This window comes from Aethalodelphis obliquidens, unplaced genomic scaffold (assembly GCF_003676395.1).
Source record: "Aethalodelphis obliquidens isolate GAN/ISIS:26980383/991018 unplaced genomic scaffold, ASM367639v1 scaffold1, whole genome shotgun sequence".
In the NCBI taxonomy this organism is placed as follows: Eukaryota; Metazoa; Chordata; class Mammalia; order Artiodactyla; family Delphinidae; genus Aethalodelphis; species Aethalodelphis obliquidens.
In genome coordinates this window covers 7686296-7700519 of record NW_020837945.1, presented here as the reverse complement: position 1 = coordinate 7700519, position 14224 = coordinate 7686296, and the positions used below count along the sequence as shown (strand labels likewise).

The 14224-nt window shown below is 40.8% G+C and overlaps 1 protein-coding gene across 1 annotated transcript in view; it reads right to left on the bottom strand.

Moving 5' to 3' along the window:
• Nucleotides 1-930: 930 nt before the first annotated feature.
• The window catches only part of KCNJ6 (potassium inwardly rectifying channel subfamily J member 6), a 283179-nt gene continuing 269885 nt past the window's right edge, over nt 931-14224 (bottom strand). Inside the window, exon 4 of the mRNA XM_027128021.1 lies at nt 931-2158. Coding sequence (XP_026983822.1) covers nt 1833-2158 — 326 coding nt within the window. The 3' untranslated portion in view covers nt 931-1832. The remainder of the gene's footprint in view (nt 2159-14224) is intronic.

The window sequence follows — 14224 nt, the reverse complement described above, 5'->3', positions numbered from 1 at the left end:
AGTGCAAAATCTCCACCTGCCCTTGAGGTTTTGTCTAAGATTCTCTTCCTTTTCTTATTTTTTCATTTGAAAATTTTTTCATTTTGAAAATTAGATTTTCAGTACAAAATACTAGTCCTTCCTTCCCTCCTCCTCTCCTCTCCTTCCTTCCTTCCTTCCTTTCTTTCTTCTTTCCTTCTTTTTATCTTTGCAGATTAAAATGAATTAAGGCTGTAGTTTTTTGTTTTCTTTGATTGGGAGACACTTTGGATTTGATTTCTAACCTGTGGCATACTCTAGAAATATTTCTTAGACAGTCACCAAGATTGTTGATCTAATCTTTAAATATTGAACTCTGGAAATTTCATAATAATAAACTAATAATAATAATAATAATAAATACCAATGCAAGGAATGCTGATGGATAAGCCCCCCAGGTATAGGAAGAGTGCCAGATGGAGTCAAGGTGTGTGAGATCAGTGACTACAATATACTTCGCCCATTACATGCCATTATGAATTTCATGACTTTAGACCCAAACCACCTTTTACTAATTTAACATGTCTCATTTTTTAACTGTGATTATAGAGTGAAAATAGTTGGAGAGTCAATGGTTTTGTAGAAAAAAAGTTTCTCAAACTGTGGTACTACAGAGGGTGAGAGCTAACTTGAAAAGCATAAACACATAATTCCCATCATTGGTGGGAATTCCCTGGTGGTCCAGTGGTTAGGAGTTGGCACTCTCACTGCTGGGGCCTTAGGTTTGATCCCTGGTCAGGGAACTAAGATCCTATAAGCTACGAGCTATGGCAGAAAACAAAAACAAAACAAAACCAAAAAGCACACATCATTGGTGACATGCCAGAGCATGTCCTCCTCCTGAAATTCTGCCCCAGGCTAGTCAGTGAGGTCTTGTTACTTAAAAAAGAGACCTCAGTTTTGTAAACATTTCACAGTATATCAGCATACTGGTGGTGTGTTTTGCCATCTACTGAACCTCCAAACTTCTCCCAGACCTATGGCTTATTAGATTCAATTAAAGGGAACAGTGAGGTACCCAAACGGCTGCCAGTCTGGGACACAGAGCAAAGGCCATGCACTAAAGGGCCAGCGGTCAATGGGACCAAAGAAATCCAGAAAACAGGACATCAGAACAGAAATGCCTACTGTACTTTGGGAATCCTTTTTTTTTCTTTTAATCTTATTTCTAAAGTTATATATCTAAACCTACATTAATTTTACATCTATGTACATTATTTAGAAGTTTTGTTCTACAGTACTTTTGTACATGCTGGGTTTTATTACTAACTGCAAAAGAAAATAATTACATAAGGCATATATATGTACAGTATTTTGTCATTACCTCACCTGGGTCCTATAAATGCAATGCCCGCAGAGGGCAAGCACCTCGCCCTGTAGATGAAATTTATTGAGATGTATAAAACTGAGGGCTCAACTCTATGTCTCACTGCATGAATGAATAGGCACCAGAGACCTTCCTCATCATATCCCAGGTAGACTCTTTGATGCACTCTTTTGAGTGATCTGGTATTGTACAACACATGCAGCTAAGTAGCAGAAATCTCTAGGACTTGGATGTGTCGTATTCAGGGAGGAGACCAGGCTTGGGTCACAAATGAGGGCACATGACACCTTAACCCAATCTGAATCTGCCTTGTCGATCTGAATAACTGAGAGGGCAGGTAGATATTTTACACCTTGAAGATTTGTTTTCTGGTAATGCCAAACTTCAATATAAGGAAAGAACAAAGTAAGAGAGACAGAAAAGAAAGAGAATGAGAGACAAGGGAAGGTTGTGGGCGGAGAGGAGAAGGGGTGGCCCAGCCAGGGGACTAAACTTTGGATTCGTTCTCTAGATTCGCCACATCACCATTCCTCTCCGTCTGCTCCTCAGGGTTCTTTTCTTCCTCCTCAGTCTCCAGTTCTGCGTGTTGGTTGAGTTTGCTGGAGACGGACCAGCTCAGGGGCAGCTCAGCCCTGCTGGCTAACTCGGCCAGCTCTTTGGCACTGAGAGATGGGGTGCTGGTCTCGTAGGTCTCGTGGAAGCTGTTGTAGTCGACTTCGTAGAACCCGTCCTCCAGCGTCAGAACAGGGGTGAACCGGTACCCCCAGAGGATCTCACTAGTGATGTAGGAGCTTCGAGCTTGGCATGTCATCCCTGCAGAGAGGAGAACAGAGGCTTTAGTGTGTGTGTCTGTGGGCTTTGTATCGCCCAGGGGACTCAGGGAGACAGGCAGGACTGCTGCATGTGATGTTGAGACTGTGACCCACATAGGCTGCTATAATAGGGAAGAACAGAATCTGACTCCATATTAAATCTGCTTCTTTTACTTTAACCTTGTATTCAATGCTTTTGCTACAAGTTAAGAATGTTGCCTATAGCCTGAAATATACAGGATAGCCCATTCTCAAAACTCTGACCTTTAAAGGTATAACACTTTCCCATTCATATAGAGGTAAAAAGTTGCAGAACAGAGGATAACATTTGTCTTGTTGGAGGTTTACAGGGGCATTATGACCTGACCTACATGGACAGCTGCAAGAACAAAGGATTCTGACACCAAGAAGTCTGCAACAACCAGCCACACCCCCTCCTCTTTTAGTATAAAAGAAGCCTGAATTCTAACTCAGGTAAGATGGTTCTTTGGGACGCGAGTCCACCATCTTCTCGGTCTGCTGGCTTTCGAATAAAGTTGCTATTTCTTGCCTCAACGACTCGTCTCTTGATTTATTGGCCTGCCGTGAGGTGAGCAGTACAAGTTTGGACTTGGTAACAGTGTCACAACTACAAGGAGGTGTCTTTCTTGTGGTAGACATGTGCTACCATGCAGGAGGGCATGTGGTGGAGATACCAGGCTTCCGCATGGAATCCCAGGGAGCAACGTGAAAGTTCTGGCTCACACCAGGTGCTTGCAGGCACTTGCCTGCAAGGTCAGGCACACACACAGGAAAGCATGTGTGCACATGCACACAGGTGCACACTCATGTGGTTGTGCCTTGTCCACTTTTTACTCCAGGATCATCTGAGGTCATGACTTTTGTCTCACACTGCTTTTAGAGGTTTTGCCTGAGCCCTGCTGGGATTTGAGTCTTGGTTTTGGCCACAGACTTAGAATGAAATTTGACATTTTAAACTAAACTTATGCTGCCTTTCAGCTGGAGGCCACGGATTTGTGGTACCCTCCCATTGCCGTGACACAGAGGCAGCTACTGTGGTCACCCAAATGAGGTTGGAAGGGATGCTGATCTGAATGTGTACTTTCCCCAGGACCAGTGGAGATGGTTGTTCAGATCGTGTGATAATATAATACTTTAAAGTCGCCCCCCGTCTCACCTGCCCTTCCTGCTTATAGACAAGAAGACTTTTTCTAATTTGCACAAAAATGCCATATGAGCTACTGGCAGCCCAGGAGCGGGGGATAGCTTCCTTTTAAATGTGAAAAGGCAGAACAAGGGAAATCCCACCCACCTCCTTAGAAAAGGAAACTAGGCAACAGGCTTGGTGTAAAATACGGGGAAGCCATTGGTGCATTTTTTTCCTGAGGTCGAAGAATTCTCTTATGAAACTTCTCAGGAAATGGAAGCGTTCATTCAGCCATTCCTTCAGGGCTGATTTTCCATTAGCTCAGTAGGTCCAGTACCAAGGGCCCACAGTGCTTTTAGGGGCCCATCGTAAAGTATATTACGTATTACATAAGGTAGATTATATACTTATTATATTATATAATTATATAAAAATATAATTAGAAAATTTTTAAATGGAATAAAGGGCTCGCAAAGGTAAAACCACGTAGGACTCACCATAGTCCTACTGCAGCCCTGTATTCATTCATCCAGGGAAGCAGCCAGCCAGTCAGTCAATATATTATTCCTTAGGACAGCCTATAATATATATTAGGCAATTGCTTTATGCTGAATGCAGGTGTGGTAAGGAGAAGAAGGCACATGTAGGTTTTACACAGAAGGTTTTACACAGTAGGTTTTTCAGATCTACAAAATATTCCCACAGCAGTGCACCTGTTCCTCGTGGCTAGAAGAAGAATGTTGGGGCCCAGGGACTGAAGTGACTGACTCACTGCAGCTGGCAGAGTCTGAGCCCATACAGCCCTCATTCACATTCTGCTCTTCCTCTGAACCTCAAAACTGAATGCTACCCTTCTTCAATGTTTCCCTGATTACCCAATTATTTGGTCTGCCCACCCCCATGCCTCTGAAACAAGTAGAGCAGGATTACTGGGCATTGCAAAGCAAAGAACAACAGCATCTTGCTTTTATTTCTCAACGTTTCTCTTCTGAGTTACCAACTCTTTATCTGTGTTTGGAAGTGATGGGGGAAGACAGGTGATGACAGGGTTCTGTGGGCTCAGAGTGAGGCACAAACAGGAAGTCAAAAAGAAAAGGTGATAAAATGACTTTCAAATTTTTCTTCCCATTGAGGAAGCATATGTTTATTGTGACATGACTAGAAAACAGAGACAGGCATATAAAATAAAATTCACCTAGATTTTGATTTCTGGCTATGTAAATGGCCAAATGGAACTAGAAATTAAAAATACAATTATTAAAATTAAAATCTATATGGAGGTTTAACATCCAATTGGAATTGACTGAAGAGAGAATTAGAAACTTGGGACACAGGTATGAAGAAACAACACAGGATGAAGCCAAGAGGTTGTCATCGGGACTGCTGGAGAAAGGACCTCTGAAAACCCTCTCCTCCATGAAAGCAATGAGAACGCTGGCAGAAACGGACAAAGCAAACTCTTTTAGAACTCTGTAAATAAACTCCAGGAGTGTTTGCTCAAGAAAAATGGCTGAATTGCAGTAAGAACCCTGAGCTTTGGGAAATTTAAATTTTCCCCCTGCTCAGCTTTACGTTAGCCTTAAAAATCAACAGCCTGCAATCATGGTGCAAAAGAGCAGTCTAGCAACTGCTGGAGGGGTCAGAACAGGATTGGAGCTCTTTCAAAGCCTCATGCTCAGAATTGTCATCAGTTGAAGTTTCTAGCAGTTCCCTAGAAAATCCCATTTACAAGGCTTGTCTCTTTGTGACTTGGGACAGAGTTTGCCCAATGCAAATAACTTGTTCCCTTGGGCTGTTTGTCAAAAACAAACAGTGGTTAAACTTTGTACTCTCCCCCAGCCCAAATTCCTATGTTGTTCTAACCCCCAGTACCTCAGACTGTGAGTTGTTTGAGAGAGGGTCTTTAAAGAGGTAATTAAGTTAAAATGAGGTCATTGGGAGGGGGTCCTAATTCAATATGACTGGTGTTGTTATAAGAAGAGGAGATAAGTTACACAGACATGTGTAGAGGAAATACCGTGTGAGGACATAGGGAGAAGATGGTCATCTCCATCTGTAAGCCGGGGAGAGAGCAACCAACCCTGCCAACACCTTGATCTTGAACTTCCAGCCTCCAGAATTAGGAGACAATAAATTCCTGTTTAAGCCGCCCAAGTCTGTGGTACTTTGTTATGGCAGCCCTAGCAAATGAATGTGCTTATTGAATTCCACAGGGATAGTAAAATACCTTTTCATAGTACCACTTTAATAGGATTAATTTATGTAATCAAAAATGAATAAGAGAGATTTAAACAAATGTTTGCGGATGCTTTCCCAATTTTTATTCACCTTTGGTGTCCTGATTCATTTGAAAAGAGATGAAAAGAATATTAATATATTTGTCTAACAATATCGAAAAGTATTTCTAGTGTAAGCTGATAATTTCCATTTTCTTCAGAAAGATTCCTGTCTTACATGTTGACATTGGTCCCAGTCCATTCTTAGAAAAATTGTGATTTTTACTGATGTTGAAAAAGTAACAAAATAAAACCAACTAAGGTGCAGCCACCAAAATTACATCAGTGTGTGACAGTGGAGCCCTTGTGATTTTCGATGTCACTTAACTCACTGAAGTGTGACCGTGACTCTGAGACCAATTTTTCACAGATTGTGTTTCAGGCTTTGAAATGAGTGTGAGCTGAGGATGCAGAATTTTCTTTGCTTAATAAAAAAGATGAAAAATGAAAAACATGAAAATATCCACAACACTAATAATGGAAAACAGGAATGACACACGTATATTTACCACACACATAAAAGTTTAGATACTACCTGTCTATGTATGTACAGAAATATAAAGTAAAAGGAGACCGCCTGGTCATCAGAAAAAAAAAAGATTCAATCAGTGTGTATGCAAGTTGTGTTTGTTTTTCATATCAGAAAGATCATTACGGTGTCCTGAGGTAGGTTTTTTATTTTTAAATTAATTAATTAATTAATTTTTGGCTGCACTGGGTCTTTGTTGCCGTGCGCATGTCTTCTCTTGTTGCGGCGAGCGGGGGTTACTCTTTGTTGCGGTGCGTGTGCTTCTCATTGCAGTGGCTTCTCTTACTGTGAAGCACGAGCTCTTAGGCACATGAGCTTCAGAAGCTGTGGCTCGCGGGCTCTAGAGTGCAGGCTCAGTAGCTGTGGCGCAGGGGCTTAGCTGCTCCATGGTATGTGGGATTTTCCCGGACCAGGGCTCGAACCCGTGTCCCCTGCACTGGCAGGTGGATTCTTAACCACTGCATCACCAAGGAAGCCACTGAGGTAGGTTTTTGAAGTGAGTGAAGTAATCTCTGGAAAAAGAGAAGCTCCTTTTGTAGAGATGAATAAAACCTGAAAAATCTGATCTCCAAGTTCAGATCACAGCCTTTACTCTGAGCATGCTGGCTGTCTTGCCATTTGCATTTATATTTTTATGACTGTATGTGTGCTATTTGCTTTATCTTGAATGCCCTTCCCCCGGTGGACTCCTGTTCATCTTTCAAGAGCTGATTTATTATCTCCTTTCTAAAGCCCTCTGTGACCGACCCCACTTGAGTTGGAACTAGGAGCCCACGGCTATCAGGACATTTCAGTGACACCCCATCACAGCCTTCTCACAACCTTTGCAGCTCATGCTAAGTGTCTGGTTTCCTTGTTGGACTGTGGATGCCTCAAAGTTCGTTTATCTTCTTTATTTCCATATTCCTAGCATTTACATAGTGCTTCAACATTGGAGGTTCCCCCCAAAATACCTGTTGTTAAGTGAAGAGAATGGACCTAAGGAACTATAGAGAAATGTTGACTGGAAATGTCTGACATGTATTATTAAATTAAAAGATGGCTTGTGGTTCTTAGAAAAGAAAGTGGGAGATTTCTGTTTCTGCGTCATGTCAGATTACCTAGGAATGACCCTCAGCTAAAATACAAGCTAGACACTGGAAAGTTACAAACTCCCAAATTTTAATCAAAAATAAGTTCAATAACAAGTAAGGGATGGGACTTCCGGGCTTGGTGAAGATGGAGTCAGTGCAGCCTTTGTCTCCCGTTGTTTACAATGAAGACTTCTAGACAAAACACAAAATGCAACAACCTGCAGACTCTGAAAAGTTACCACTAGTGGGAAGATTGGGGAGGGGTACCAAAACTTGAAGAATGACTTGTTTGGGGGTAAATTTCTTGTTTTTTTTTTTTTCTCTCTTTTATCATCTGGCTTTAACCTGCGAGTGGTCCCTATGCAGAACTGGGCTGTGGTGCTGCAACAAAATCTCAGAGAGAAACCCTGTCTTTCTGGCCAAAGGACCAGGACAAGGTCCCCTCTGGGCTGGAGAATGGGGGTGGGGAGCTCTCATTAATTTTGTATCTCTGCACCCAGCTCTCAGTGCTGCGTAGTCCAGAGCTGTGAGAAAATCTTTCTGGCCAGAGGACTGGGAAAAGAGGTCTCTGTGGAACAAAGAGTTTGTGGCTGCGTTTTCCTCTCTTCTCACTGCCTTACTCTGAGAATGAACTCTGAGCCCGTGAAACCGGGCAGCAGTATGGGTGGCCAACACGTGGAGAGAAATCCTGTCTTCATAGACAGAGAAGAGGGGGTCTGGGAGCTGAAAAGGATGGGGAATCTCACAGAGGACAAAACTGAAGAAGAGTATCCCCTAATTCTGTGTATGAATCGATGCAAACCATGAATAAAAAGAAACGATGAATGAAAAGAAACTACTATGTGTTTCATAACATATAATCATACTTTGAAACGACTTCAATGAAGAAACTCTAATGGGAGTTCAATAATACTTAGAAATGAATGATACTGAAATGTAGAATGTCAAGATTGTGGGATACATGGAGAGTAAGAAACATGTATAGACCTAAATGCTTATATTAGAAAAGAAGAAAGTCTGTGCAGAATATCCAACTTAAGAAATTAGTAAAAGAACAACAGGATGAATCCATGGGAAATAGGTAATAAACATCAGTGTATAAATGAATAAATTAGAAAACATAATATTGAGTGAAAAAGCAAGTTGTATAGAATATACAAAATGATACCATTTGTACAAAGCTAAAAGTAAGCATAAGTAATATATCATTCAGGGGCACATTCAAAATTATTTTTTTAAAGAAATTAAGAGAATGATAAAAATAAGTAGTTACGTTAGGGTGGAGAAGGAATACAGAAGGAGATATAGCAGTAATGTTCTAGCTCTTAAATCGAACAGTCAAATTGGAAGTGTTTTCTTATACCCTGGAATGTAATACGTGACATGCATTATTTTGTACTTACCAAGTGCTATACTTTAAAAGCTTGCTAATTCCATTTGTTGTTGCAGTATTAGCCTGCTTATCTTTTGTGCAAAGGCTCCTCTTGTTCTGTGTTTTCAGAACTGTTTTTTCTTCTTTTTTTTATTGAAGTATAGTTATTTACAATGTTTCAGGTATACAGCAAAGTGGTTCAGTTATACATATATATATATATATATATATATATTCTTTTTCAGATTCTTTTCCATTATGGTTTATTACAAGATATTGAATATAGTTCCCTGTGCTATGCAGTAGGTCCTTGTTGTTTATACAAACTTATATTTTTATGTAAAGAATTGGAAACAATAAAAAAGAATTGTGACATAATCTAATCTATATAATTCTGCTTTGTACCATCATTTAAATGTTTCCAAACATCTGTTGGCTCAAAATAGCTATAATGTCTTTTCTTAAAGTTACCCTGTGATAAGAACTGTTAACCACTCATTTATTCGGGTCATGTTTATTAAATGGAATCCATGTGCTAGGTAATGAGTTCCCAGCCTCAGGGAGCTTACAGTCCGTCTTCTCATTCCTGTAGAAGCTCAGAATCAGGAATTCTGACTGGGACTTCCAGAAATGAGGACCCTTGCCTGCGTGCCCTAATGACCAAGGGTTCACGATAACTGACATCCAACTGGGTGCCTGGGGTCTTCGGAATGTATGGTGGGGGCAGGGGAAGGAGGGAGGCTCAGTGCATCTGGGGCGTAAACTCCATCCATGGTCTCCTTGGCTCCGTGACCCAGCTAGTGGGGTTAAACAGAAATACATGATTGTGTTTCTCACCCTTCAACTAGTTTCTCATGCATTTTTATTTCCTTGATGGTGAGTCAGAAACTGGGTCTCTGTAGAGTAGGATGCTGTCTACTTAGCCTCCTTGACTGCTTTCTGTGCAAATAACCACAGGAAATTCCACAACTGAGAGTCAGCTTAGAGGTGGGCAAGACAAAATCGGGGAGGAGGACGTGACATGTGAGACCTGTGCTATAAATGATAGTCCCCGTTTCTTCTCATTCCTCATAATCACGTCACTGTCATCTTCATGGAATATTCCCAAGTAGTTACTGTGAGCTGGGGATTCCCTAAGCCCTTTACCTTGTCTATTTCATTTAATCCTTACAACAACCCCATAAGCATGTGCTATGATTCTATCCCTGTTCTACAAATGAGGAAACTGAGGTGTGGAGACCACTCATGTCACATCCCTGGGGAATCTGGCCTCACAATCTCGAAAGAAACAGGTGGACACTGACATTGCAAGACAGCATTGAGGCCAGTGGGGTTAGAGGAGGAATGGCCTGTTGGTGTGTTCGTGGGTCAGTCATGCCTTTGACTTTGTGTTTGAGGAGCCTGCTTGATTTCCATAGCAGCGTTGTCTGGTCTAAGTTATTTCCCCAAAGCCCAAAGGCACGCGCGCATGTGTGTGTGTATGTGTGTGTGTGTGTGTGTGTGTGTGTGTGTGTGTCTTAAAAAGAATTATTGCACTTCATAATTTCTCCACTGAGAGCTTCTCTGGTTAATCTTCCAAGAGTTTAACTCACTTGAAAGTGAATAGAAATAGCCCATCTTTTTGGTGGTGTTTCATTCCTTGAGTAAGAGTACGTTAGAATAAGGAGTGGTGAAGGAGGGACTGCTTGTCATTGGTGGTGAACAAAAAGACCAGGAAGCCAGGAAGCCAGACTGAGGCCCAGTTGAGGGATCTAACAGGCACTGAGCAAACACAGGTCAGACCCTGCAAGATGGAGATTTAACAGGCAAAGCCTTATTTTTAGATTCGCGGCGACAAATGATGACTGGAGATGTTTTGTGCAGAATACCAATATGATGAAAGCCATCCTCAAGAGAGAGCCCTCTGGATAAAGCTGGAAGTATGCACTCAGTAGATAGAAAATGCATCAAAATTGCCTGGAGAATGTGATTCCAATAAAATAAGATGGAATAAACCACCCTCACCACTTTGGAATTCTGTAAAATTAACCTATATTGCCAATATTCAGAAACAAAGAATTGACTGCAGGCGTTTTGTCTTTTTATTTCAAATACCAGGCTACATGACGTAATGTTTTCCTTTACTCTTTGTTCTCATTCTCAATAAAAACTGCACTGAATTAGTGCAGTAATAAAGTGTTCTGCACTAATGTTTATAAGTCTTTGTGAGGGAGAACGATCTTGGTGATTTTCCAAGCCCAGTGTCAAAAAGAAGCAGTATAGAGTAATCTCTGCCATAATGTAATGGTAATTTTAATTCATTAGGCTCAGCCAACTGCTGATCATTTAAACAACAACAAGCCCTGTCTTATGCTCAGGTTAAGAATACCTTCAATAAACAGTTGTACTTCTTCTGTTACTGAAATTTTGGGTGGCCAGTGAGGTTCACCTTTAGCTACACACAAAAAATATTGAAAAGTGTATTTTTTTTAATGTTTAGAAAAAGGCATTCTACGTGTGTACTCCCAATTGTACTCTCACCAAAGTAACTGATAAATTCATAAATCAAGTATTGAATTAAGTAATACACATTATTTATTAAGTGTTTATTGTATGCCTGGCACCAAATGCTTTATGTGTGTCAACCAACTAACAACACCTTACAACAGCCCTCATAGGTGGGTGATGCTACGATATCTACTTAACATATAAGCAAACTAAGACAAAGAGAGGTTAAGTAAATGTTCTGGGTCACACAGTTTTATGGACTGAATTGTGTGCCTCCACAATTCCTATATTGAACCCTAACCCCCTCATGTGACTGTATGTGGAAGTAGGAACTTTAGGGAGGGAATTAAGGTTAAACAAAGTCACCTAATCCAGTAGGACCATTGTCCTTGTAGAGGAAGAGGTACTAGAGAGCTTTCTCTCTTTCCACGTGCCACATGAGGACAAAGCCAGAAGGTGGCTCTCTACAAGCCAAGAAGAGAGGCCCTACTGGAAACCAGTGCTGATGGTGCCTTGCTATTGGACTTCTAGCCTCCAGAATGGTGAGAAAATAATTTCTGTTGGTTAAGCCATCCAGTCTGCGGCATTTTGCTATGACAGCCCTAGCAGACTAAGAGTAAGAGTGGAACTAGGGTTCTAATTTAGGGAGTCTGTCTCTAGAGCCTATGTCCTCAACTGCCACACTATTATATCTATTTTTGAAAACAGGGATCATGTATTCATTGTGACCTTTGTAACTCCTGTAAGTGCCTTATACTTATATTTACAAAATAAAATGGAGAGTAGATGAATCATCATGGCCCAAGGGATGTTGCCACTGGGTGTTGTAACTTGACTGCCAAATAATACCTGCTCACCATTTGTCTTTCCCATTATATCTACCATTTGTTCCCCACCAGCTCTCCTAAGCCTGTCCATTCTTACCTTGTCTACCATACAAATGTACTTATTCTCTACTCAATCTGGAGCAGTGGCTACCAGATTCAGAACGTTGCTTGGAGACACTAAAAACCTTGATTCTTTTTGAAAGAAATCATGAGATAGCCTCAAATCAAATCATAAACTGCAGGATTCTTCTTCAACCTCTCCCATTCTATATTCGTTTCTCTCTTCTCCAACAGTTCCGGGTTCCCAAAAATCTATACACTTATCATTGGCTCTATCCTACGAGCACACAAAGCAGCTTTAGAATCATCACACCTATAAGTCTACTGAAGAATTGTTTGTACAAGACTCAGACCTCACAGCAGAGGACCAGATATGCTTCTAGTTGAAACAGGAAAGCCCCTGTGACTTTACAAGAAAGCCCCAGTATGTACCAGTAAATAGTGAGCCACCGACTGCCAAATGCACTTGAAAGCCAATTAGAACACTTCCCTGCTTCCAAAAATTCTATAATAGAACACTCACCAATCAAAGACTCTCTTAACACTTCCTCCTTTTACTCTGTAAGTCCTGTGAGTTTCTACCGAAGGAAAGAGATAGTAGCAAACTATCTCGTATGATCTGAATAAGCAACCTTTTGTTAATAGTACAGGTGCTCTGTGTACTTTTGAAACCATCATCCGCAAACCTATGAGGTAAAATTAAAAATTGAAATTCTTTTTAATCTTAGACGATTCCCACTGAGGTAGTGCAATCTAAGTACTGAGTTCCAAAGTTATTGGATTCATCCTTTTTTCTATGCAGCCTTGTTATCTGTTTTATATCTAGTTAGGTTCATTTGTTTCTAAGTATTTCTTTTTAGGATTTGCTTTTGTGGTCCTTTTTTTTTTTTTTAAAAGAAATTTTAAACCACTTAAATAGTTCAAAAATTAAGTCAGCATAAAAAGATATATTCAGAAAGGTCTCATTCCCACCTCTTCTTCTATCCTGTTTCTGCCCACCTCCTGTATGTGGCCATTTTCATTTGTTTCTGCTTTACCCTGTGTTTCCTTTTGTAAAATAAGCAAACTTAGATGCACACACATTCTTATTTCTCATTTTGACCCTGCAGAGGGAAAATATATCAGGACAGGAAGCTGTATGATGATTTTCTTCTGCTAAAGCAATTTGAAATCTCTGGAGGTGCTCATTTCCTTTTATCATAGAATCCATAGGCTTATCAATGATACAGTGGAGCTGAACAGTGGGAGCTGGAAGCAGACTGGCCCAGGTTTAAATCTGGGCTGCCCAGAGCCACAGTGTGGCCTGGATAGGCTACTTAGCTTCTCTTATTCCTCATCTGTCATAGCTGGGAAAATAATGACCAGAGTAGAGAAACGATCTACAAGAAATTTCACAGGTGAAAGCCTTGACCTAGGGCTCTGTTTGAGGACATCACTGGCAATTCTCTTAGTGCCATTCCTTCCCTTGGTCAAGCATAAAAGCTGACCTTTCTTGTAGAATTAGCAGCATTGATCAATAACATTTTCCTCCCTTACATCAAGTGTTTGGTTGCTTGTTGATTTTTTTCAAAAGGAATAAAAACCATTCAGAGAAAGATCTGGAGACATCATGTTTCATCTTCCTGTTGATGTCAGGGTTTACTTTATGCCTTACTATTCTTTGAACATTTCGAAATACCCTTTGGTGCCTGATATTTGAAGAGTCACTCGTCTCTTCATTGTCCCCCATTATTCTGCATTTTCCAGGCAGTGGTTCTTAACTTTTTTTGGTCAAGGACCCTTTTGGGAATCTTATGAAGTTCATGGATCCTCTCTTCTTAAAATATACAAACATACAACAGTTTGCAAAGGTTCAAGGGCTCAGGAACTCACTGAAATTTGTGGGATCCTAGGTTCAAACAAAACAAAGAGAAGCAAAACCAAAAGAACAAAACAATTCTGCTTTAGTAGAAGGTGTGTGTGTGCATGTGAGGAGGAAGGGGTTTAAGGGAAAATAGAGAAGAGAGGGTTTCGTTAAACTGCAACTGGGTTATGGGCAGGTCATGTGCTTTCTCAGTGGCCAGTGCTCACCCTACCAGAATCTTCCTCACCAAATTGCAATTGTCAATATTTGTTCCTACATTTTCAAGTCTGGGGATGGGGGTTCCTGTGGGCAGGAGTTCTGTCTTGGCCACTACTTTATCTCTGTCCCCTGCTATAGTGTTTGGCAATGGTGTTTGATAATATGCCCAGTAAGTATTTGTTAATGGCTAAAGGAATAAAAGGGCCCAGGTGATAATAATTCATTTATTCATTC